This window comes from Eretmochelys imbricata, chromosome 7, assembly GCF_965152235.1.
Source record: "Eretmochelys imbricata isolate rEreImb1 chromosome 7, rEreImb1.hap1, whole genome shotgun sequence".
NCBI classification, from domain to species: Eukaryota; Metazoa; Chordata; order Testudines; family Cheloniidae; genus Eretmochelys; species Eretmochelys imbricata.
In genome coordinates this window covers 108,406,839-108,434,025 of record NC_135578.1, presented here as the reverse complement: position 1 = coordinate 108,434,025, position 27,187 = coordinate 108,406,839, and the positions used below count along the sequence as shown (strand labels likewise).

At 39.7% G+C, this 27,187-nt stretch overlaps 2 protein-coding genes across 6 annotated transcripts in view; one reads left to right on the top strand and one right to left on the bottom strand.

The window, feature by feature from the left end:
- The window catches only part of INPP5F (inositol polyphosphate-5-phosphatase F), a 113,300-nt gene extending 98,357 nt beyond the window's left edge, over positions 1 to 14,943 (top strand). For all 3 annotated transcript variants that reach the window (XM_077823030.1, XM_077823031.1, XM_077823029.1), the window contains 7 exons: positions 997 to 1,114; positions 2,013 to 2,211; positions 3,515 to 3,586; positions 3,759 to 3,832; positions 7,524 to 7,652; positions 8,461 to 8,548; positions 12,210 to 14,943. In XM_077823030.1, the coding sequence (XP_077679156.1) occupies positions 997 to 1,114; positions 2,013 to 2,211; positions 3,515 to 3,586; positions 3,759 to 3,832; positions 7,524 to 7,652; positions 8,461 to 8,548; positions 12,210 to 13,359 (1,830 nt within the window). In that variant the 3' untranslated portion in view covers positions 13,360 to 14,943. The remainder of the gene's footprint in view (positions 1 to 996; positions 1,115 to 2,012; positions 2,212 to 3,514; positions 3,587 to 3,758; positions 3,833 to 7,523; positions 7,653 to 8,460; positions 8,549 to 12,209) is intronic.
- A 5,297-nt stretch (positions 14,944 to 20,240) lies between these two features.
- The window catches only part of MCMBP (minichromosome maintenance complex binding protein), a 32,773-nt gene continuing 25,826 nt past the window's right edge, over positions 20,241 to 27,187 (bottom strand). For 2 of the 3 annotated variants that reach the window (XM_077823027.1, XM_077823026.1), the window contains exons 13-16: positions 23,174 to 23,307; positions 22,193 to 22,357; positions 21,270 to 21,358; positions 20,241 to 20,661 (exon numbers count right to left, since the gene is read on the bottom strand). In XM_077823027.1, coding sequence (XP_077679153.1) covers positions 20,535 to 20,661; positions 21,270 to 21,358; positions 22,193 to 22,357; positions 23,174 to 23,307 — 515 coding nt within the window. In that variant the 3' untranslated portion in view covers positions 20,241 to 20,534. The other variant, XM_077823028.1, reaches the window with a different exon arrangement.

The following is a 27,187-nucleotide window of genomic DNA, read 5'->3' as shown; positions in this document are numbered from 1 at the left end:
GGGCAATTTTCTGCTAGGATTCTCTCATGAAGTAAGATCTAGGAGATCTGGCAAAACTCTTTACTCTAAAGAATTTTGACTCCTGATGCTGCAGGCCCTACTGTGCCTAGACAAGTCGGCTGCTTACTGAGGATCATGATTATGAGGGCAGCTATTTGGATGTAGATGACTGACTTAAAGGGAGCTTATTGTGCCTCCGTGCATGGTGCTTGGCTCATATTAATAATAGAAGCCAAAAGATTCTAAGCCTCCTTTGCAATGCCCCAAAAAAGAATTCAAGAATCATAGGACTGGAAGGGACCTGGAGAGGTCATCTAGTCCAGTCCCCTTCACTCATGGCAGGACTAAGTATTATCTAGACCATCCCTGACAGGTGTTTGTGTAACCTGCTCTTAAAAATCTCTAGTGATGGAGAGTGATGCATGTCAAACTAGTCTGAAGAATAGTGATGCCTTTATTGATTTTAATTTAAAAAAAAAATCCTACGTGACCTATCCTAATATTAACAGATAGGATAAATATTCAGACTATTGATTTCTTTCTTTAGTCTCTCTCATTGTTGCGCATGTACAATCCATGCAATCTAAGTGTGACCTTGATTCATTTTACTTTGAACTTGTGTCCCTGAGACATTTATTCTATGAATTGATAGAAATGATTTCTTGGTAGGTGTAATTTATGTTAAAACGCTATGGACCTGGTTGTCAACAGCATTTTTTAAGGTTCTCCAGATTCAAAGATTCCTTGAACTATATTTGTAAATCTATTTTTATGTTTCGCAGGTAAAAGAAATACTCTTTCTATTATTCTTAATATAGCTTTATTTTGTATATGCAGAATAGCAACTTAAATTTAATTCCCTGAAATTTCACTCATTGAGTTATGCAGTATGTACACTAACCTCCAAAACGGCTTTTTGAGAACTGAGAGGGTTGTTGTTTAAATGCCACACACTTTGGCTAATTAAGTGTTCAAAGGAGTGTTTCTGTGTAACAGGGTGACTTCACAAGAACTGGCGAAAGGAAACTGGCAGGAGTAATGAAAGATGGAGTCAATTCTGCAAATAGATACTACTTGAATCGCTTCAGGGATGCTTATAGGCAAGCAGTCATAGGTAAGGGGAAAGTATAAATATATTTTCAGCTGAATTATTGCTTATTTGTCTACTTTTGTGAATGTTTGTGGAAAATACCTTGTCTTGTGACTCATGCTTTCAAAAGGGTAAGCAAGTATATGTTATCACAGTCTGTGTGTGACTTACACTTTATGCAACATGGCTTAAGTGCATTGTAGTAGATGCCTGTTCACTCATATGGCCATAACCTCATTTTGTCTAGGTAACTTAAGATGCACCAACAGTTCGACTTTATCCGTTTATCTTAGTTATACAATATAATTAGAAAAAACTTTCTTCTTGGAAACTGTTTCCAGTAATTATTTGTTTTTTAAGAAATGGTTATAGCTAAATTTTTCTGAGCAAAATAGTCTTGTTGATACTTCATTGTATAATATTAAGACAAGCATATAGTTAGGAGATGTTGAGTGACAGTTCTTCAAATCCACCATACAGTATAACTTCGATTTTTATACATACCAATCTTACGAACAACCAGTTATACAAACCAGTTTTTTCGGGGGGGGGGAATTACATAACTTAAGTGATGTCTGTAAAGAACAAGTCAATATCCCTTCACATTCTGATGCCTTCAGTACATTGGAAATCATTTTGCAGTGGTTTGGAGGACAAGAAGAAAGTGTCATACACCCTGCCTCCTGTAATTTTAAGATATTCAACTTTATGAACTTCTTAAATTTATGAACTCCTCAGTCCCCAATTAGCTTATAAAATAAGGGTTCTACTGTATTGTAGACCCCCAAGTTTCGGAGCATAAAGCTTATTCAAAGCCGTACACTAAGGTGTTGAGAGACTGCTTCTGTATGTATCTCCCTAGTTATTTATCTCACTTATATTTGTCAGTTCCTTATATTTATCTCCTATATTTGCTGTCTAGATTTGATGCAAGGTATCCCTGTGACTGAGGATCTTTATTCCATATTTACAAAAGAGAAAGAACATGAAGCACTGCACAAGGAGACACTGAGAAGCCATCAGGAACTGATCAGCCAGCTATTGCAAAGTTACATGAAACTACTCTTACCAGATGATGAAAAATTCCATGGTGGATGGGCACTTATTGATTGTGACCCAAGGTGTGTAGAACAAGATTACAATTGATTGATTTTCTGTTGGTCATCTGCCAACATGGAGTTTTTCACAATTATTAGATAAAATCTGCTGAATTACTTAAATGTATTTATAGCTTTGATAGTTGATACATCCATACTCTAAGCATGTTGCAAATGAAGGCTTTTACAGAAAGTGACTATGTCCTTGGGTAATGTGTCCTACAAATCACTTTAAAATGTGATTTGTTCTGAATGCAGGAGAGGATTAATGTGGTGAAGATTTCTTAAATGTATTCTCTTAAGTACCCTAAAAATGGGTGCGTAATATAACTAGTTCTGGGAAACATCACCTGGCCATGCAGCCATTCTTAGTCTCTTCAACTTTTAAGTGTGGCGGGTACCATAAAGAGACTTCTCAGCCATTTGTGGACATTGAGAGTAGGTATGTTACCCTCATTGCTTTCAAGCTGAGGTATGCTGCATACCTATAACTTGCAGTGTAATGGAGCCATATCTGATTAAATGAATTTAAGATTTGTGAAAGCCCGGTGTCCTGTTGTTAACCACAGAGTGGGCACACAGGGGCAATAAGAGTGCAGACTTCCATTATGCCAATGTGCCTCAAACTTGTTCAGGTGAGGTGACCTATAAAGATAAAACAGTGGTTGTCTCTCCTGCCAGGTTAACCTTCAGCCTCTGAGACTGTCAGGGAAGAGTCAATTCAGTTATGAAACTTTTTTTTTCCCCCTGTAAATAACGATCCCCTAGGAACTGAGCTGAGTCTACAAAAGAAATTAACTTTGGACTGTCATAGCTTTGTTTAAAAGAACAATTAAGAAACAGCAGTCTAACATTAATAAATATGTATATGTGACTTACTGCTGACCTCAAGGTGAAAGCTTCATATCCCTTTACCAATCCTTAGAAATGTCCAACACCTTCAGGTGGGAATGAACATTGCCTCTTCCCCAAGCCCAGTTGCATGATCCTACCCAACCTCATTTGTTGCTTCAGCTAGGCAAATTTGGCTTGTTGTTATTGATGCGCTTTATTTATATACCTCACAGAAAATTTTGCTCTTCAAAATTATATTTGCATTGTGCTGGTGTATTTTTATTGAAAACTGTAACATGGACAGATATAAACACACAACACATTATGCAGTAATTAAATCTAGACTATTCACAGTTATAATTACTTGAATTCCTTTTTTATTTTGGTATTGTGGTCATGTCTTTTTCTGTCTAAAACATAATGTCTGCAAAATGCCTATCAGTTACAGCTGTATCACTAAACAATTGTGTATATTTGCCTACTTGTTTTGTAGCCTCATCGATGCTACTCACAAAGATGTGGATGTTCTGTTGCTGCTTTCGAACTCTTCCTACTATGTGGCGTAGTAAGTCACTGTTTTTTTTTCTTCATTCTTCATGTGCTGTATTCTGTTAATAAACATACCCTATTTATATGCAGAATCACTTTACTTTAACAGCTTTGTGCTACACAATAATTGGTTTTTAGCTGTGAGTAAATAGATCTAACTTCGGACATTAACTGTTTTCTCTGTCTAGTTATGATGATGAAGTTGACAAAGTAAATCAGTATCAAAGACTAAGCCTCGAAGCCTTGGAGAAAATAGAAATAGGTAAGACTGAATGACACTGCGCTTCATTACATGCTATCCCTGTTCCTTGAAGGTACTATCTTAAATAGAGTTCCACAATTGTTGCCAAACCATGCTATGAGTACAAAGACTATTTCCTCACTGTACAGTAGGTATCTATAGATGGGAGTCACAGTTTCAGGGTAATTGCATCTATATATTCCTCCGCGTGCCGCCGCCCCCCCCGTACCCCTCCCACCCCCCCACCTCCCCGCCACTCCTTCCTGTGGTCCTCTCCAGAAGTGCCCAGTCAGGTCTCCAGTCATCACTTGTCTCTGGGTAGGGGCCCTTGTCTTGCTCCCTTCTGATTTGGGGGTTTTAAGGCTGCACAACTCCCTGCCTTCACTGTGAAGTCCCTAACAAGCCAGTTTCACATTAATGTCTTGGATAATGGAGTGGAGAGTATGCTTATAAAATTTTTGGATAACACCAAGCTGGATGGGGTTGCAAACACTTTAGAGGACAGGATTAGAATTCAAGATGATCTGGACAAATTTGGAGAATTGATCTGAAATTAACGAGATGAAATTCAATAATGACAAGCGCAAAGTACTTCACTTAGGAAGGAAAAATCAAATGCACAGCTACAAATAGGAATAACTAGCTAGGTGGTAATACTGCTGAAATGGATCTGTGGGTTGTTATAGATCACAAAGTGAATGAATTTGCGGTGTGATGCAGTTGTGAACTACATTCTGGAGATTATTGATAGGAGTGTTGTATGTTGGACACAGGAGGTAATTGTTCCGCTCCATTCAGCATTGGTGAGGCCTCTGCTGGAGTACTGTGTCCAGTTCTGGGCACCACACTTTAGGAAAGGTGTGGACAAGTTGAAAAGAGAGTCCAGAGGAGGGCAACAAAAATAAGATGTTTAGAAAACTAGACTTATGAGGAAAGGTTAAAAAAACTGGACATGTTTAGACTTGAGAAAAGAAAACTGAGAGGGTACTTAATAATTGTCTTCAGATATGTTAAGGGCTGTTATAAAGAAGACTATGATCAATTGTTCTCCATGTCCGTTGAAGATAGAACAAAAAGTAATGGACTTAATCTGCAGCAAGGGAGATCTAGGTTAGATATTAGGGGGAAAAATGCTAATTATAAGGATAGTTAAGCTCTGGAATAAGCTTCTCCTGGAATAGAATCTCCATCAATGGAGGATTTTAAGAACAGGTTGGACAAACACGTGTTAGGAATGGTCTTATTACTTCATCTTGCCTTGAGTGCAGGGGCCTGAACTAGATGAACTCTTGAGGTTCCTTCTGGCCCTCCATTTTTATGATTCTGTAATCCCTGTTCCACAGTGTTACATAAACCATTAGTACGCTTAACACAAAGTGGTCACCACCGATAATGCATGCAGTTGCAATATCTGTCAGATGGTTTTAAAAACTTCCATGTAGTTAGGACTCTAGCAGAAGTTTGCTGTCTCACTGGTGGTGTATAACCAGACTGAGCATGCATTAAGTAGTTTTTCTCTTCCCTTTGCCCACCTTGGATTCTGTCAGGTTACTTGCAGTACTATTTGAAAAGGAAAATGGCAATGTCTCCAGTGCTGGTCAGGGTTTCAGATCATAACCTCTATGTCCCATACCCAGTATTCTCTGAGAACACATTTCAGATTCCTCTGAGTTTACAATAATGGTCAATTCCAGGGTATACCTCTCTCCATTTCCAGTTAGGTCACATAATAATGCATAGTAGTAAGGGAATAATTTTTGAGTACATGGTTTTTAAAGAAACTTTGAAACAAATTTAAGTATTGGCTTAATTTTGTCAAGTTATTACAGCAATTAGATGTCTGAACCAAATCAAAAACAAAATATGTTCTCAAAAAGAAAAGGAGTACTTGTGGCACCTCAGAGACTAACCAATTTATTTGAGCATGAGCTTTCGTGAGCTACAACCCACTTCATCGGATGCATCCGATGAAGTGACCTGTAGCTCACGAAAGCTCATGCTCAAATAAATTGGTTAGTCTCTAAGGTGCCACAAGTACTCCTTTTCTTTTTGCGAATACAGACTAACATGGCTGTTACTCTGAAAAATATGTTCTGTGGTCAGTTGCATCACATTCTGAAAAGTTTCAAAGGTGTCATGGCCTGTTTTGAGAGGACTGCTTGATTAGATGCCTTTCTGCAGAGTTTTCAGGTTCACGTTTGTGCTCTTGTATTCTTTCTTTCATAAGGCCTGTGGTAAATAGCAGAGATACAATGGTTGCTTTTCAAAAAGTCTCTTCTGTTTTTGAAAGATTTCAACAATTTGATGAAGTGAGCTGTAGCTCACGAAAGCGTATGCTCTAATAAATTTGTTAGTCTCTAAGGTGCCACAGGTACGCCTTTTCTTTTAACAGTTCAAGAGAGATTCCTTCTACTTAAATGGGGAATATTGTTAAAATAATTTAGTTTTCTTTCAAAATGGTAGAAACTCTTTTTAAATGCATTCTTTGTAATTAGTAGGGACTGCTCACAATTGGACATCTTCCAAAACTGTGCTCCATAGAGAAGAAAATCTATTTTTTGAACTCTAAACATAATATAATCAATTCATCTTTTCATTGTTGGCTGAAAATGTAATCCCTGTCTCTAGTTAAGAGTTAGCCAGATTATAACGCCAAGTAAACAGTGATATGAGAATTAAGTTGGCTGCTAAAGGAAGTAATGTCTAAAGGAGGGAATCCAGAGTTTCTAGTTATGGATGCCACTAGCCTAAGTGTTACCTGTATTTCCACCATAGTTGCTGAGGCTCTCAAGTATTGAAAAGGAAGGTCTTTTTATATTGTAGTTCCCCTGGAGAGAATGAAATCCCATTGTGTAGTAGGATAGATTCAGTCACCTTGTTTAATTAAGTCCTCTATTGTGCTCTTCTGCTTATTGTCATTTTATCACTTCATCTTCAATGTGGAGGCAGATACACGATGTGAAGGAGATATATGAATGTTCTTTTGTACCAGTGACCTGGCCAGCAATCTCATTCTTCATGGGGATGTTAATTTCTGTTGATTCTGAGTTTCCATTCTTTATATGAGCATATACTGTAATTTCTGTGAGCTTTCACAGGCTCATATAATATGCACATCTCAAAGAACTTTTTCCAGAGCCTGTTGTAAAATGTGGATCTGCAGAGTGCGATGGTTTGGGTTGAGACTCAGTATTTGCAAGGTTTAATTAGAACTCTGGATAAAATGGCTTTGTTTTAGCCACATCTTTTCAAAGGCAGGGTTTAGTGTTGATGAACCACAATGCAATACGTTAAAATTTCTTACATTCTTACTGGAACCAGAGACTTGTATTCTTAAAATGCTTGTTTTTGCTGAGTGACTTGGGATAGGGTTAAGTTTCTTTCTCTTCCTTTTCATTCTCGCTAGTATTTGTCCTAAAGATAGAGCAGCTAATGGATAGTAAGAAGAGAATTTGGTTCTAGGTGAAGATATTATCTGGAATAATTTTTCTGGTAGAATGATGAAAAAGCAGCAGGTTTTCTATAGAGATTTGCACAGATGTTTTAGAAGTTGTTTGTTGTAGAACCAAATTCTCCTCTTTATATCCCAGAGATAGAGTAGCTAATGGATATTTATTATATATGCTGACAATTTTGCAATATTTGTTCCACTATTTCATGAAAGAACAATCCTCACCCTTCCAGAAATGTGTATGTCTGGCTTATTTCTCAGGTCCTGAACCCACCCTTTTTGGAAAGCCCAAGTTCTCTTGTATGAGGTTGCATTATAAATACAATGAAACAAGTGGCTATTTTCATACTCTCAGAGCTGTGGTGCGCAACCCTGAAGAAGATGGAAAAGGTAACAAATATACATTTTGCAATAACACATGATCATGTTCAATATACTAAAGCTTATCTTTTATATAACCCTTTTAATCTATTGATCTCAGACCATTTTACAAAGGAGGGTAAGTTTAATTATATTCCTATTTTACAGGTGGAAAGAGAATGTGTCTTACAGTGGCTCACTGTTTGGATACTAAATTGTGATGCCACCTAACTTACTAAAAAACGACAGGGTAAATTCAGATTTGGTTAGCTTAAAACAGCAATCTTCCTTCTAGGGTCTGGACAATGGCTGTCCGAGTTTGTTCTGCTATTCATGTTTAGGGTAGGATGAATGTTAAACAAAGTCACTGATGCTGATGAGTATGGATTAAGTCAGTGTAATCCATGACTAAAGTCCTTGGTATTTTGTTTAACTTGGTTAACAGAACACTTATCAGCAGAAAAATCTTACTTCCTACCCGTACCTCCAAATTTGATATCAATGAGAATTAAAATAAATATAATTCTGTCAGTATAATCCATAGACTGTCTCCCCTTCCTTCTCTCTCCCCAAATTGAGTAGTTACAGTAAAAATTCCTTTCTGAATGTTTTTCTAACCCATCAGTACCAGGACATGGGAAGGGAAGAGAATAGTCTACTCCCACTTTGAGCTTTACATCAGGAAATCACAACTTTTGGGGTATAAGTTTAAAAAAATAGAGAGATTTAACACGTTTAATTAATTGACAAACAGCCTCTAAAATTAGATTTGCTAAAACGTGGGATTTTAAAAAGTTTATATTTAAGGGAATCTGACAGTCTGCTAACTGGATTTCAGACACCCTTCAGTGTATTGCAGAGATGCTGCGAATCACGAAGCAAGCTATGGGATTAGATGTGCCCATTATTGAGAAAAAGCTGGAGAGGTGAGTGGTGTGCTTCTTTTTTTTTTTTTTTTAATCTTCAAGCCACAATTTAAATAACTCTTCTTAGAGACACCAAGTTATTTCTGCATGGGATTCTCACAGCAACTGTATCCCCATTTTAGCTACTGTGCTAAGAATGACCTGATTTCTGTACTGCTTTCAGCACCTACGCTCTGTAAACATTTATTGAAGGATAGAATTTAAAATAGTTTCTCCCGGTCTGTGTTAGTGTATGGGACTGATCAAAGCCCATCAAAGTCAATGGAAAGATTTCCAGTGATTCCAGTGGACTAAGGATCTGGGCCTTCTATGTACACATGCATATAGCACTATCACTTTAAAAGTGAGACCATCTTGGGAGCCATGAATCCTTGCTACACAAGGTCTTCCAAGATGGCAACTGCTTTTCTTTTAAGGACACTATTTGAATATAAGACAGTGTGTTGATTTCAGGTGTCCTTTGTTATCTTATGTTTAAACACGCGTGTACTGTGTTCGTAGAGGCTGTCTTTAAAATGAAAGCCCCTCTTGAAGCTGGTGCCATGCTGTTTGTTCCTTTAACACCTAAAAATAAGTAGTATTTTGCCATGTGTATTAAAACATAATTAGACCTCTCCCTTATTTTAATGCTCTCTTGTCGGTAGTAGAGTAGGAAAACTGCGTCGAATAAGGCAGGCATGGTTCTGTTCCTCTCCTAATATTCAGTGGTTCTGAAACGTGTTCAGTATTTTATATGCTACAAAACAGAAGATAATATTAAAGGTAACCTTTATGGAACCACTCAGTATGGGTTGAGGAAGAGTCTTACCACACCTCAACAGACTGATGGGACATCTCTCATTGATGGCGAGGGACTGGACTTCACAAACTACAAAAACTTGAAGGTACCTTAAAGTGACATGCTGAAATACTCTAAGGCATATGAGGGGCATTGAATGCTATATTCCGGTCTATTTTTAAAAAAATGTGGCACATTACCATTAGACACCATTTTGTATCTGACAATTTAAGTTGAAATCTTGAAGAGCAATAAATGTTGTGGGAAGAAAACATTGCCACACTGTGTTCTGCATGAAACTCCTGGGAGAAAGTTATAATCTGTTGAAACCTTCCAGAAGCTACTCTGCGGGAATGAGGAGAAAGGTGTATGTGTGAATCTAGACTGTCAGAATATGTATGTTGCTATATTGATTGAAAAACTGCTGTAAAATTGAGCTGAATTTAGAAGAAGTTTAATCTGATAAACAAGAAACAATTTATGTTTACTCCGATAGAATTTATTAAAAATGCTATTGTGAGAGCTAGAATGGACTCTTAAAATCAACTACTCTTTTCTCAACTGAAAAATTTCCATGTAGCTGTAAATATTTACTGATCTTTAAGAACTAGATTTTTCTCATCAAGAACAGTATGATGGAAACCAGAAGCTTATTGAGATGATTCTCATATCTGAAATGTCAATACTTAGTATAATTTTGGAAGGGATATAAACCCTCATGCTTCAGGTGTAAGTCAGTCTTGTGCTTAAGGAGTGAAGAAGACACTTGCCTATGGACAGGTTATTCTGTAATTATCTACTTCAGAGTAGAAGGAAGATGGATGGGTTGTGCTTTTTCAGTTACCTTATTTCAGAGGTTCTGAGCACACACCACTTGCATTGACTTCTAGGGTGGTGGGTACTTTTTTTTTTTTAAATGTTAGGGAGTTGCAACTTGCTGAGGGTGTGGCAGAGAAATTCCCTCCTTAAGGCTACAAGGAGTTAATAACAAAGAGGAAACCTATGTAGACATTTATTTATATACCACCAGTACAGGAAGAGAAGGCTTCCTAGCTCAATTCAGTGTTTATAAGCTGCAGAATACTGTAATCATAGGAGATTTAAATTATTAGATATCAGTGGGGTTTCAAAGAAATCCAAACAGGCAACAACAGCAAACTTCCAAAGTTATGTAGAAAATAACTATGATCCAAAGAGTAGAGAAGGCGACATAGGGAGAAACTGATGGGATTTGGATGAATAACGGAGAAGCCTAAACAAGTGACTACAAGCGACTTTCCACTCAGGCAGGAATGGGTACCCAGAACGCAGGAGTGTATGCATATTATATTTCATGAAAGCAGATCACGGTGATTTAGAGACCCATATCCACCAGAGTACAAGAAGGTGAAGAATTCTAAAGGATTTGCAAATTAAGGCACAGCAGACACTAGTACTTCTGAAACAGAAGAATGAAAGAAAAAGCTTAAATGGTCCTAAGTAAAAGGTGATGGTAGATGGTAACATATTGAGCAAGGGAGGGAGCATGTCTGCTGGGGTACCACAGAGATCAGTAGTAAGACTGGTTGTATTTAACATTTTTCCTTAAAATCTAGAAGAATAGTAAGTAGTCTATAATGAACTTTGCTGATGAGGATAAATTGGAGGGAAGTGCAAGTACTAACAAGGACAGAGAAATAAGAAAAGGACGTAGAAAGTATGAACATGAATAGAAAATAAGAGATTTTCCTGGAAAAAATGCAAGCGAAGTCATTTGGGTGGTTGGAAAGATTGAAATCATGTGTAACATGCTCAATAGAAAGTAATGCTGAAGGAGAACAAGGCGTGATAATGGACAGTTAATTAGATTGGCGTTTTCAATGTGAAATTGGCTCAAAAAAGAGGCCACCCTTTTTCAGGAAAGTAATAATCCTGTTCTGTAGCACTGGTGAAGCTTCATTTGGAATGTTTCATTCAGTTCCAGGAATCTCATAAAGATATTGGCACATTAGACTGGAAGTTCAGAAAAGAATAAAAAGTAGTCAAGGACAGAAGAGATTAACATAAACTCAGAAATAAATATGAATAGTTTGGCTAAGCAGGGGCAAACTGTCTGCAAATATTTGAAAGGCATTAACACTAAGGAAAAAAATTATTTAGTGATAAATATAGGTGTAAAGAGGATAGAGTAAAACTAAGAAAAGAAAATTTTAGGCTATATTTAGGGAAAAAAACCCTGACAGTTGAAGAATCAAGGGTCTCTCATCAAGTGGGACTTTTCCATATATCCTATAAAACAATCCTACATTGCCAGGGAGAGAAATCACCCAGTTCACCTATTATTACTATCTGTTGTTTTCTCCTGTACTTCCCCTCCTGGTAATATTGTTATTTATGTGTACTGTTTCATAAAGCAGCAAACTTTATGAATATTGTTCTGTTTCTTACATTTAGAGTGTCATAGATGTGATGTCATTTGTCATGAACAGAAGTCTAGGTACTGATTTCAACCTGTGGTTATAAACTTGCCCGTAATAACTATTTTATTGAAATAGTCTTGGGTAAATTTAGTCTCTTCAGTAAATGTTTGCCATTTCATACAACAGTTTTTCCCTTTTTTTCCTTGATTAATCCCAGTTATTTAAAGATCAGCAGGAAAAACAATGACTTTCAAATCTTAAGGTTTTTTTGGTTTGGTCAGGTTAATACTAAAAGAACAGTTCATCATAATATCTCATTGGCCATTCTCTTGGAATCGTTCTAAAATAAATTTCATTTGCTTGTATCTGCATCTATTAAAATATTAAAACAATATTAACTGGGATATTGTGAAACTTGTGATTTAGAAGTGTAACTGCTTGATTAACTGAACAAGAGAAGACATTATTTTCTTTAATTTTTCAGGAAGAGCAGTAAACCTCATGAGGACATCATTGGCATTAGATCCCAGAATCGAGGATCCCTGGCTCAAGGCAAGAATTTCTTAATGAGCAAGTTTTCATCTCTTAATCAGAAAGTCAAACAAACCAAATCCAATGTTAACATTGGCAATCTTCGCAAGTTAGGGAATTTTACCAAGCCTGAAATGAAAGTCAATTTTTTAAAACCCAACTTGAAAGTTAATCTTTGGAAATCAGACAGTAGCCTTGAAACTTTGGAAAATCCAATGGCAGATACAAAAGTCTGTGCTGAATCAGATATTGAAATATCAGATAATGACTCTTTTCATTCCGATGACTTCCTTACAAATTCTAAATCTGATGAGGACCATCAGTTAACTGGCTCTTTAGAGAATGTGGGACAGATAGACTACGTTTTGCCCAGCTGTGGTATCATTGCTTCAGCTCCTCGACTAGGTAGTCGGTCCCAGTCTATAAATAGCACTGACATCAACATTAGCATTCACATTCCTTCAGAGATCCATGTCACCCAGGCTAACAGGCCTGAGTGTGAAGACAGACCTGTGCAGGGAAGTCCTTTTGCTGACAATGTGGCGATGGAGTTCATTAAACCCATTGATGCATACTGCCACAGATTTGTACAAGACGCTCGACACAAGATGACAGATGCTTCAATGGCAGAGACTGCTCCTCAACAATCCTGCCAAAGAGTAGATCAAACCAGCAACAGTGCTTCTCAGAAAACAGAAACCTGGTCAGAAACAAACAGAGACATCCCTTCAAGACCATCTAAACTGGATGTACCATTTTCTGAGTCAGGTTCTCAGTTCTTAGCTGTTGAGGAGATTTACTCCAATAGATCTCATAAGAGCCCAGGATCTGCACCCAGTATTCTTGAAGTTGAGACAGGACTTCACATGACTCCTTCTCCAGCAGACAGTAATGGCAGCAGAGCAGTCTCCCCCTTTGCTAAGATCCGCAGTTCTATGGTCCAAGTTGCTAATATTACACAAGCTGGATTGACCCAAGGGATAAACTTTGCAGTGGCAAAGGTGCAGAAGAGCCCAGCAGAACCCGAGGTTGTAAATGATGTCCAACAAAATGAACTGATAGAAATGTTTACACAGTGCCAGACCCGAATAATTCAGATTTAGTTGCTAACTTAAAGTACTCTTGTTGTGGCTTGTACATATTCTTAAAAATTCATACTGGAAGATCTATGTAACGTGAATTGCCACTGAACATTGGGATAAAATACCAATAATGTTTACAGGAAGTGTTTTTGATGCAAGTTGATTTTGGTTCTGAATAGGTTTTAGAATTCCCTCAAGCAGCTGAGATGATAGAAAGACATACCATACTGAACAGGTAGCCTATACACTGGTATTTAGTAAACACGCTGTTCATTTTAAATCAGTTGCACAGTTATCTTTGAGACAAATTTTGTAGGTCTTCTGATTTGTGTAGAATATTTATAGTAAAAGGGGCTGGTACTGCACTTCTTTTGTTACCTTACTACTCTTGCACTGCACCAGCAACATATTTTACTGGCAAATTACATTTATTCTATTTATATTTGAACTAGTTTTTTTTTTTACTTAATCTTTTTTGTGTGGCTTCCATTGAAGTTCTAGACACATTCTTCAAGAAATGGTGTCTTTGCAATGGAAACTGATACATTTTCCTATACATATCATTACATTAACTGGAAGTTTAGACTCTTCCCTACCACAACTCTTGTCTGTCCTACCTCAATTAAAGGATAAGACAGGTTGCAAAAATCTATAATATCTAATTGCCTGAAGTGCAACTTCTTAAAGTTTGTGGGGTTTTTTTTTGTAAAACCAGTGGGAACTAATGTTCTTTTAATTATCTTGCTGGTGTTAAAGCTGTCCTGTTCCCCATTCTGTTCTACTAAACACACTGCTCTATAATTTCTCTGTCCCCTATAATAAGGTAAAACAAACAGGGTACTCTACATCCAGAAATAATTGCTTAGTGTATCAGGATACATCCTGATGTTCTGTTCATTTGATTAGAAATTTTAACTGTCCTCTAGCCAAAAGCAGCAAGTGATTAAGCCAGCAAACCATAGAAGGAAAGTGTACTCATTCATGAGGTTAGTTTGGTGATTTTTAAACTCCGATTATAGTAACACGTATCAAAACAGTTCATTTAGTTTAAACCAACTCAACCTTTGTGATATTCGCATGGATGAGGCTGAACTTGTACTTGTGCAGGGAACTGGGTACCAATAAATGTGTGTGTAAGGAATTATATCTTTAGATTCTTGACTTTTCCCAGAATTGGTGTTCCAACACTGTTCTGTTGTAGGATGTCATCTATAGAAACTATAGCATAAAGCAGGATCTTGCTATACAGTGGTTCATAATTATAACCACCACTATTATAGAGCCAGTGCCTCTGTGTTTTAGTACATGTACTGTAGGTAGATCACACGTGGTGTTCTAAGCAATTAACAAGTGTCATGATGGTAGTAAGGTGTCTTAGAACCTCTCTAGTGTAACCAAAGTAATTATCAACTAAACCTGATTGTCTGTCTGGACTTCGATAAACAATTTCAGTTTTGTTATTTATTTGTTTTATTACAGTAATGCGGTTTGTTTTGTGGAGTGTCTATATACATTTGTGACTATATTTAAAAATAAAATACATTGTATTTTAAGGTGAGGGATGAACATGAGAAATATTTTAATTAAAAAAATAAATAAATAAGGAACCCAAAGAGGCTTTCTGGTTCTTCATATTTGAAGGGATATTGGACTTCAGTTCAAGTTTCAAACCAAAGGAGCCAATTCAGACCAGGGTCAGGGAAGGCAGTGTTTTATGCCTCATTTTCATCTCCTTTTCCTGAGCTATACTGTCCACTCCTTGGCTCCCAGGTTTCAGTCCTATAAGTGCTTTCACTAAGATGTCTAAAAAACCCTAATTCCTCCACCAAGGGGAGTGTTGGATTCTCCATCTCCTTGAAAATATGCTTGAGCCAAACAAGTTACTAGGCTCAACACAGGAGTGACTGGATGCTGTTCTCTAGCCTATGTTATACAGGTCAGACCATGAATCATCACTTACTCTGCCTGTCAAGGTTCTAAATTTTCCTGCAACATTTGAAAAAATCACTAACACTTAAGGCAATGAAAGGAGTGCAGGATGCTGTGCTATGGCCTTGGTACAAAGTGAAGGGGGGAACGAATTTACAAATATAGTGACACACCCTATAACAACTACGTGTGTTTAATGTATGTAGAAAGAGACAAAGCATTGCCACCCATGGTAGACAGAATAAGCTTGGGAAATTTGGAGGGATCAGTAAGCTTCTGATGCTTATGTGCATAAAGAATGCATACAGAGCAGAAGCATATTTAGAGTTTGGGAGGGTGGGGGAAGGAGTGAGACACTGAAGATCTGTTCATCAGGGTTTTCCCCTTTTAGAAGACTTGTATATTATTCACAACTTAACTTTTCAAAGTACTTTGTGCAAACAGTAATAAATGCTTACATCATGCAATTTAAAAGAATGTTAGTCAGCTACACAGTAGGAATCCTCTAGTGACCCTGGCAAGCCACTTTAAAGCTCAGGGAGTTTCAGAAGAAGAGCTCTGAACGAACAGCATTACTTGGAAGATAGGGTTTAGATGTTGTACAAACTTATCCTCAGAGCGCTGCCAGCTGCACTTCATTTCAGACTTGCATCATGTTCAGTGGTCTAAAGCTGGGTCATCTCTGAGCAGAGAACTCAAGAAGAGTTTGTTTGATTACATGCTATGTGTATATATTGTGAAATGCTTGAGCTGATCATAACGAAACTGATTGTATTAAGACTTTTTGTGAAGACTTGAGTTAGTCTTGTGTATGGATCAGCCCAATAGTATAAGAATAATCTCTTTGTGCTATCAGGAAAACAGCTGAAGGCTCCCTGTCTAGCTAATGTCCCTCCTCCCCCTTGACTCAACAAGGTTTGTTAAAAAATTTTGCTATCTAAAATGGCTTTAGTTAGACTGGAAAAAGCATCATCAGAATAACTTATTTCTTGGCTAGCTTAGAAGGAATGTGTTTTTCTCTCAGAAGTATAATTGGCACTGCAGTATAACGTTGTTAAGCAGAGCTAAAACCTAAAAAGGGTAAGTGCAGCTGCAGACCATCTTATTTCAAGAACTGTGTGTCCAGATTAATTGAGCGAATAGTATTTCTACAATAGCAAATTGAAACTGAAAATACAGCCAGCAAAGACTGTGACATAGCAGTCATAAAGAAAACGTTGGGGAGAAGTATTTCCCTTAAGAAATACAAAAGGGCCTTTTGTTAAACTTGCTGCACGAGATGTACATGGTTTAAGAAACATGGAGAGTAAATGTGCTAAGTAGCATTTCTCCTTCTCAAGAGGTGGCTTGAGTAAACTCCACATGGTTACAGTTGCTTCTCTTGAAAAGCTCCTGCTTACTGAGGGTCTATTGCTACGTATCGCTGTAGATATACAGAAAGAGAGCTTAGCCTCCGTCTTACACTTGCTGCGTATTAGAGCTATGTAGATTGTTGTCATTCTTGAATAGCTGCAAGCTGTCGAAGTAATGTCTGTTCAGTACTTACCTTTACTGTGCAACCTGAACTTTAATTGAATGTAGGTTACCCCATTGCTGTGCAAGCTCCGTGGATTAGCTTGAATTAAAAGGGCTGCAGTTGAAACTCTTGTTTGTCCTAAGGATAACCAGCTCTGCTTAGATTGGATGTGCTTTGCTTGCATGCCTTCAGCAGCTGAACCACAGCATAATCTTTTGTAAGGAAAGATGTCCGTCGCTGAACCTTCAATTTAAATTAGATCAACAACAAAAGTAATGGGGGTGGGGAGGCTGGAGTCAAACTATCTGGAAAACAAGCAATTAGTGAAAGTTTGAGTTCAGGGTAATGCAGATAGAAAACACAAAATGGGCAGTATTTGCATTCTGTGTTTATACTACAGCCCCCTCTTTCCTACCCCCTTATGAGAGGTAGCAATGAAGTCAGGTAATCTGTCTTGAGAAGTGTAGTTCTTCTTCGAGTGGTCGTTCACATCGATTCCAATTAGCTATGCGCATGCTGTGTGCATGGTTGTTGGAAACCTTTCCCTTAGCTCCAGTTGGGTCTGCTAGGGAGCCCCCTGGAGTGGCGCCTTCATGGCGCTCAATATGACCTTGCTGAACTGCCCCTTCATTTCCTTCTGACCGTCTGTGGCAGCATTGGAACTGCATTCACTTGCTTGCAAGTGCTCCCTTAGCTTAGTGTCTAGTTGTTTGTAGTTTTAGTTTGTTAGTAGTAGTGATTGGGGACCAGGATTGATTGTATCCTGTTACCCCACCTTGGGCTGCAGGGCACGCTGCAAGCCCAGGGATTTAAGTATTGTAGTGTTTGCCGGAAGCCTATGCTCAATAGTGACCCCCAACGATTCATCCCTTAGTTGAAGTGCCTTAGTTGAAGCGCATCAGTTGGAGTGCTGTAAGATTTGGTTCTGGACTTGAAAGCCTTGCAAGAAGGAGCGGGATTTCTGTTTAAAACAACTATTGATGGAAGCCGCACTCCATCCCATGGCACCGACTGCCCAGCCCTGGGCCTGAGTTTGTTGGTGCAGAGTACCCCGGCATCGGTCCACGCCTCTATGCTGAGGAAGGACTCTTGCGGGAGAGACCCTGGGCACTGTACATGCAGCACCGGTCTCGACTGAGGGACAGCCAGCACTGATCCTCAACTCTGTCGTTGTGACACCGATCCCCAACCTCTTCTTCATGGCACCGACTGCTGTCGTGCCCTCGGGTTCCTCTGACTCCAAGGCCAAATCGTTTTATTCAAGGTGCAGGAGGCCTAGGTCTGGGAAGCGCCAGAGAGACCTCCAAATGGCCCGGCAACCATAGTGACCACCCCCACACAATGCCCTTCTGGACCCCAGGGTACCCCTTCAAGGGCTTCCAGGTCGGTGGTCTCAGGACATCACCCCTCCCACTCACCAAAGGACAGACCTGCCCCTTGGGTGATGGATGCAACCCTTGCCAAACTGCAGAGCAGTCACGGGAGGTGGCTCCAGTGCCATCTGTAGCCCAGGACACTCCTGACTGGGCTGGAACGACGGGGGCGCCGAGCACAATCCAGGCACCAGGGCACCTTGAGGGTCATGAGGACCCTGTGTCCCTGATTTCCTCCCCATCGTTCTCGCCTGATAATGTGGTGGCAGGAGCGTTAGCCTCAGGGCTCACCAGGACCTATTCCGTTGTATTGCCCATAATATGGTAACTGAATTGGAGGACCTAATGGTGGGCAGTTTTGCTCTGGAGGGTCCTTCCAGAATGGCACTACCAATAATTAAAATGATCCAGAACAACAACAGGACCCAGTGGCAGACTCCAGCCTCCATTCTACCCACTGCCAGGGGGCTGGAGAGAAAGTACTTTGTCCCCACCAAAGAATTAGTTTTTATTCTCTCATACCCCTGCTCTCTGGTGGTCTCAGCTGTGAATGAAAAAGAGCACTAGCGACAAGAACCACTGGCTCCCAAGGCTAAGGAGGACAAATGTATGGACTTATTTGGCAGGAAAGGGTATGCTGCTGGGGGCCTACACTGAGGATAGCCAACCAGCAGGCATAATTAACTCTTGGGATACTATGTCTAAATCCAAAGAGATGGTCCCCGTGGAGTCAAGAGTGGAGTTCTCAGCTCTGGTTGAGCAGGGGAAGGCAGGGGCCAGGACATCCCTTCAGGCCTCCCTTGATGTGGCTGACTTGGCAGCACAAACCATTTCCTCGGGGTGGTTATGAAGAGAACCTCCTGGCTCCAGGTCTTCCCCCAGAGGTCCAACAGACCCCCCTGCAGGACCTTCCCTTTGAGGCAGGGCTGTTTTCAGACCTGACAGACTAGAGACTCCATAGCCTCAAAGATTCAAGGACAACACTGGAGTCTCTGGGGATGCATACACCTGCTACCCAGAGAAAACCTTTCAAGCTTCAACCTTAGCAGCAGCAGCAGGGGCACTATCAATCCTACCCAAGGCAGGACCCAGGCCATAAGGGCAGGAAAATAGGCATAGGCTGTCTAACCAGTCTTCAAGCCAGGGCACAACTAAGCCACAGTCAGGCTCTAAACAAGGGTTTTCAGGGGATGCCCAAGGACAGTGTGCCAGACTCCATACCCCTGCCTTCCCCATTTTCCAAACCGCCTATCCCACTTGTACTGTGTGTTTATACTCCCAAAGGCAAATGGATGATGTAGCATATACTTGGTCAGTACTAGCCACACTTGTTCAACTACATGAAATTTAGCACTTGTAAGCACCACTCAACCATGATTAAGTGAAAAGCAGCCCTTTCCATTAATCTGTCTCACATGAGTGCTACAGGAGACTCCATTTTGCCAGGTAGGGTTTCAAAATGAAGTCCTGTCCCATCTTGCAAGATTATCAATGGAAGCTCTGTTATGCCAGTTTTTTTAAACACTGGATTGATTGTGCAAGAATAAAAAGTAACTTGTACCACCATCTGGGTGTTATTTGATATGTCATTTGAAAAAATTAGAAGTTTATTACTAGGTCAAGAGGGACAAGGGATTCTGGCTTCTCCAGGTGGTCTAGAAAGTAATGCCCTTTCCATTTTCTGCTGATGAAGATCACGTACTGCCTATTCACTGCTCTGTTCCACCATTTGTTTTTAACTTTGCCCTTTTTACAGGATGTGCTTGAGTCAGGTAAGTTGTGTAAAAGTTGAAATACGGAAGTTCTTCTCCTTGGTAAACTTTTACAGATATTTATCATAGAATAAGCCTGTTAGTTCAAGCAGCAACTATGGTAGTTGCAATCTACATCTGAGGCTTTTTTCCTCAGTGTAAAAAATATGGGTTGGTTCTTGTCACATGATTTAAATACATAAGCCTGCTGCAGTGCAAGAGCCAAAGGCTGTGAGTGGAATGACCTGGATCTTATGAAGCAGTCAACCCTACTGTGCCTCTAGAACCTGTGATCAGACTTGACTTTACACTTAAGGAAATGCGTTTACACAATTTCAGTATTAAACTTTTAATATCAAACAAGTTGCTCGTTGTTATTAATTCTCAATTACAAAACAAGCTCCAAAAAATTTCATAAAATCAGTAAGTTTCAGCATTAGCTTACTGAACCCCATATAAACTAAATGGGTTCAGGTTTCAAGGGGAAGTGTCCATAATTTTTTGGTATAAATTATCTACAAGAAACTGTGGAATAAACAGTACCCCATTCTTAGTGCTGGCTCCACTTATGATTAGGACAAACCACATTTTCATAGTCACAGGTAAGCAAAATAATAGGAGGAATTATTAAAGTTCATTTCCATTGACACACTTCTGTTGCTGGAGCCTGGTTTTACGTAATGCTTCCAGCTGTTTTGCTCTTAGCCACCGCTCTCTTGACAGCGTTGTCTGCCCAGCACTGAGAGACAGAAACCTGGGGGCAAAAGTAGTGTAAGTTAAATAGCAGAATTCATACAGATTCCCTCTTAAGCTTTGCCATGAGAAAGAAGGTAATAGCCCTACTACAGCAGGAAGTTACAGAACTGAGCAGTCAGCAGTCCTTACGAACACACTCATCCCCCACCCCTTTATCCCAGCAGTCAGTGCTTTAGAACCTCTTATTAAACTAAAAACAGGAAGATGTATTTAATAGTTTCTCTTACTAGCAAGAGCATCTCCCACATTCTCATTTCAACCTTCCGGTGAGGTACTGGGAGCAGGCTGGGACGCTCAAAAGTGGCGAAGCCCCAAATGGGAGGTAAGCAGAAGTCCTTGACATGGGAGTAGGGAGGAAGAGTCTGCCTCACTGTTCAGTGGCCACAGAATAGTTCTAGCTGTATAAGAAGTGGTCAACTAGCCCATCTAGGGGAATCGACTTAACTTGTCCCTGCTCTTCCTGCCTATGCTATTTTCTTCAACCCTCCCACATACTGAAATAGTTTGAAGAGGTAGCCAAACAATTATACAAGTGTCACTGAGAGGAAATTACATGCAGCTATCACAAGTGAAAAAAGCAGATTCCCTAGTTATAAGGCTACGCACCTTGCTACAAGCAGAGTTCTGTGAAGGTCATCAGCGGTTATGCTCTCAGGGTCATTCTTACGCATTTCTACAAAGTCTTCCTCTACTGCCTGAATTAAGACAATACATTGATAGGTAGTAAGAATTTAGCTTCTTGCAGTGAACACAATATATTGTAATAGAGGAGAATCTTCAAAAAAGCTACAGCACTAGGGCTACATGAAGAATATTCCTAGTTTCCTGAGATTATAAAATTCCTGCAAGACTTGTATAACTCCAAGGAGGGAGGCTAGTTTCAGCCTTGCTTGCTGGGGAAGCTACAGAGCTACTTCTGCCTAAAAGGCAGTAAAATGGTTGCCCTCTGGGGCCCTGCTTCAGAAGGTGCCTTAGAACAGCAGTTCTCAACCAGGAGATCGGGGCCCCCGGGGGCTGTGAGCAGATTTCAGGGGGTCTGCCAAGCTGTTACTCTCTGGGGCCCTGAACCCTGCCACCCAGGGCTCAAGCCAAAGCCTGGGCAGTTGCCCTGCTTGCTACCCCTGGTTTTTATATGCAGAAAAACACTTGTGGCACTGGCAGGCTGTGGAGTTTTTACAGCATGTTGGTGGGGGCCTCAGAAAGAAAAAGGTTGTGAAGCTTCCTTAGAATCAAGTCTCTGACCTTTCAAAGGGGATAAAGTTTTCACAAATTGCCAATTGTAAGAGCCATAGTTTTGTGCCTTTTGCTGAGGTGCTCGGAACATCAGCAACCCTTCTTAGGGATAGGAGTCCACCCAAAACAAAATGCATCCCCTGTCCCTGGCAAAGGAGTCCAATACCACACGGAGTTAAGTGCAATTACTAATAGGAAAGTAGTATTTCAGCTGTTCCAGCTTCTACAGAATTACTTCTCCCTAGTGGAAGGCAGAAGTTATATAAAGGTGTTAGTATAAGAGAAGCCTTCCATACCTTGGTCACCTCATCAGATATGCTGTAATCCAACAGCCTCAGCAAGCTTAAAAAGATGCGGAATTTGTTCAGCATGGATGGTAGCACTGCTGTGAGAAGGCTGTTTATATACTCCTCCATGTTTGGTGGAATTATCTGTGGCTGTAAATGGACCTGACAGTCTGACTGAAAAACAAGATGGGTTGCACATCATCCCTTTCCCCATTCACATCTGTTCCATTCCAGTAAGACACTTATGATTTCAGTACAGCAGTAGAAGTCAGTGTCATCCAGTGTTGTCGAAGACAGGATAAAAATCAGTTTAATATCAACCATTTAATAATAAATGAAAACCTCTTTCCTGAAGAGCTCCCAGTCTGAAATCTCTTGCTGTTTTAATCACCCTTCTTTGGAAGGGAACACTTTCGCTTTGAAGAGAAATCAATATCACAATTTTAAAACAGCCAAGAGAGCAAACACTCAGTACAAAAAGGGTGAAGACAAGTTGTTTGAACAACTAATCATACTGTGTACTAGCAGCTGTAGACACCTACATAATCCATCATACATAAATATAAGCTGAATTCATAGTCTTTTCAGTATGAATGTGAGATGGATCTCTCCACCACAAACAGGGCAGTTATTGCACTGGAATGAGATTGCTATCTAATAAATCTGGATCTACAATCTTTTTCCATTACCAGGACTACCCATATACTCTAATAATTTTTCATCCTCTTGCTACCATTTCTACAGCATGCAGCCACTGAGAAAAATGTCAGTTTTTCCTTTCACCAAATAATTTTTTTTGCAGGCCACTGTCACTAAACACAGGTTTTCTAGGTGCACTAGCTGGAGCACTGTAAGCCAGGTCAGCAGCCTGCCCAGGCAGCTCACGGCAACAAGATCATTTCCCTGACATTTCTGGAAATGGCATGCTCAGTTTTCATTAAGCAGCTATCAACTGTAATTATCCCCCAACTTAAGAAGACCTTGCCATACCGGTAGAAGTGATCTGCCTTCTGAAGTGATAAGTACATTAATATTGCATGGGAATTCCATCTGGTGGTAACTGAAGTCATAATCCACCTTCTGCCAAGTTATCAGGTTACCCAGTGCTGTCACATTATGTACACCTAGAAAAAGCAAGAAAACAGATGCTGACAGCTGGATGTAAACAATCGGCAGAGTTGAAATTGATTTTTCATTCAGGTTTTAATTAGCAGTTAGCAGAAACTATTACTTGGTCACAGTGGAAACAACTAGGTTACTAAACGAACCTGATGTGCTAAACAAAATCAAGAGCCTTTGAAGGATTTCAGGCATAAAAGTTGACCAGCCCTAATATTAGTGTAGTTTATGGGAAAGATCAGATTATAAACATGTAGAAATATTTATGCAAAATTTGCTAGAGGGAATAAGGCTGTAGTTATTAGAAAGAGTTAAGCATGAGATTGGAATGGGTACCTTCCTCACAAGTGAGTAATTCAGGACATCCCAAATTAATATGGCTAATGCTCTATTCCAAACCGCACCATTGTGCATTCTGTATATTTTAGAAATGTACTTAAAAGTTCTGACTTTTTGGTCTTATAGCCATAAGGATACCATAGACACTGCTGGCTCAGCTCTCGAATACATTGACTTGAAGGGTGCAGGATCAGGGCCCTAGAGTTTAAACAGATGAGGCTCAGAACCATAACTTTTCTGTACCAACCTGTCTCCCCACCCCCCAAACAAGCCACACACAAATCTTTCAAGTCATATCCCAGGACCATTCAAGATCAGGAGTGCTTATCCAGCACCACTGGCAATGGCATAAAGCTCCAGTTTCTAGCCAAGGAGAGGTGAGATACTGGACTTTTAATGTATAGAAATAACTGAACTGGCTGAGGAAGACACCTACTTTCCTAGCTTCAAGAGGCCATATGCTGAGGCTACCCTCTCCAGCAGGTTTAGATGATGGAAGAAGTTCCTTTCCAACATTCAGGAATATCATAATAGCCAGACAGAAGCAGCTTTTAGCATGGAAAGAGGTGGCAGTATTTGCTGGAGTGACAATTCCATCGCATCAAGGAAACCCAGCAAGTTTTGGAATCCAAATGCTGATCATGTGCATCATAGTGCACTTGCATTCGTCCTAAGCAGCTGAGCGAATTTGACAGACATTTTCATGAGACACTCAAACCACAATTTGTTCTCCACAACTGGCTGTGTAACTGCAGTAAGCTATTCTCAAAGTAGGCATCTCTGATCTTGCTGCTGCTCAATTAAGTGATCATGTTACTTTTAAATTGCATTAGGAACAGCAGAATAATCCACGTTTTGCCAAATGAAATACACAGAAACGGAGAACAATGTTAATCTATGATTACAAACCACTCTTTAAAATGAAAAAGTCAGTTACAGAAACCTGACATGATGGTGTTACTGTCCCTTGGGAAGTTCTGGAAGACTGTATGGCTTAGGGGATTGGTGATGAGCTTTAGAGCCTTTTTACTCTGTCACTGGTTAGATTCTTCACCTGCAGGCCTATAGTGACCAGTACAGTAAAGATCCTCAGATACCATGAGGAATAGTGCAATGTGAAGACAGATCCAAGGGCTTACGTGAAAATAATTGGTGATTTTTGACCAGAACCTAGAGAACTGATAGCACATCATAAACACACTACCACAACTCACCAGGCATGAACTATTCTCTCACCCTAAAGTGGAATACTCTTCTGTACTCAGGCCCATTCGTAGATGTGGGATAGCTTCCACTGTAGCTGACCCTGTTGCTCCAATTCTAAGTACAACTTCACTCTGCAGGGCTGTCAAACCAGCTTTTGACAGATTCTCTACAGCACTCCCCTCTATTTCTTTGTACGTTACTTTTACGATGGCAATACACTGCCACTTTACATCTGGATAAGAGAACAAATCACTTTTTGAAGTCCAAGCAGAGAAGAACGCCTCACTACATAAAAGGTGAAGACTGGCCAACTAAAATGAGGAACAGCAGAAAGATTAAAGGGGAGAGAGGAACTGACTACAATCTGTAGTTATTCCAGACTACCTCTAGAGTGATTAAAATCAAACAAACCCATTTATTAAAAAAATTATAGTAAGTTCCTTCCCCCCCTGCAAAAAAAAAAGTCAAACCAGAAAAGACTTAAAAAAAGTTAAAAAAATGGAATTGAAACTTCATTTAAAGATAGTTTGTTGAAATAGTGAAATCCAGCTAATAAAAATCAGATTTCTCCTGAACAACACCACCTACTGTGCTTTGTATCTTTCAGTCCAGCAGACAGTCATTAAATACTCTTTAAAAAGGATGGCAAGCTGTGTATAATTTCCTTCTTTTGGGATTCTTTCCCCTCTCAATTCCTTAGTCCTTAATTACAGCAACATAGTATCAACTTGAAATCTAAAACTGGCTACTTCTGTACAGTTTTCAAATTGTCTATATTCTGTCTGGCCTTTGGTCTCAACTCTTCGAAATATACAAATGAACACTTAAGGTTCGCTGTTATTCCACTGTTATGGCTTGTAAAGAAGATGAAAAGAGGTCTATAACAGGTATGGACTCACTAGAGCATTTCTTAACAGCGGAACTTAAGATCGTGCATCAGGACAGTTTTTGGTGTCACAAGCTCCAGGAGGGATAAGGTACCCTTGTTATATAAGGCGGATTAGGATGCTTCTTTTATTTTAATATAATCACCTTCACTGGCTTCCTATTCATCTGTAATCCAACTCAAAATTGGCCCCTGTGGGTTTGTAGACACATTGCTTTTGCTCGCTTCACTTATCTGACTTTGTGTTCCAACCTGATGTCCCCTACCTGAACCCGGAAGATGGAGGGGGGAGAAAAGTGAAAAAGCACCCCAATTGTATATCCCAGCTACCTGAACCCTCATCTGCTGCCTCACTCCCAGCTGTCAAATAACTTTTCTTCAAAGCTCACCTTAAGTCTTCCCTGTCTGTCTAGGTTGTGATTCATTGCTTTATATGAAGGAGTGTTGTAAGCAAGACACAAGAAGTAATTATTCCACTCTACTCAGGCTCAATTGGAATATTATGTCCAGCTTGGGCACCACACTTCAGGAAACAAGTGGACAAACTGGAGAAAGTCCAGAGGAAAGCAACAAAAATGATTAAAGGTCTAGAAAACATGATCTGTGAGGAAAAGTTGAAAAAATTGGGTTTGTTTAGTCTGAAGAAGAGAAGACTGAAAGGGGACACATGATCACAGTCTTCAAATACATAAATGGTTGTTATAAAGAGGAGGGTGATAAGTTTCTCTCCTTATCCATTGTGAACAGGACAAGAAGCAATGGATTTAAATTGTATCCAGGGAGATTTAAATTAGAGATTAGGAAAAAACTTCCTGTCAGGGTAGTTAAGCACTGGAACAAATTACCTAGTGAGGTTGTGGAATCTCCATCTTTGGAGGTTTTTAAGAGCAGGTTAGACAAACACCTGTCAGGATGGTCTAGATAATACTTAGTCCTGCCTTGGTGCAGGGGACTGGACTAAATGACTTATTAAAGTCCCTTCCAGTCCTACATTTCTTTGATACACAGAACAAGTCACAGTTTACAAGATAAATCTTGGAAATCCATAACACACAAGTGAAAACTACTTCTTGGTCCCACACAGCATTCACTTTTCAAATGGGAAAAAAAAACCTAAGTGACTTCAGTGCTCAAAGGTATCAGCTATGCAACCAGGGGTTGTTCTGTTTTCTACAGGAAAGGTGCTATACGAAATGGCAGAAACATAAGGTAGCCCACACCGCTCCACTTGTGACTAACCAAAACCTAAAAATACCACTTCTGTGGGGCAAGACAGTAGCTCAGGTTACAGCTTCATTTAATTTCTGGCCTTTTCTATTGAGAGTGCCAAAGAAGTCTTTGCAGTGCAAATACCGATAAACTAAGAAATCAGACTGAGCAGTAACAGCTCATTTCACAATGGTCATTTGCACCCTCTCCTCGATTTTAACCGTTCACCTACAGGTGAAAAGATT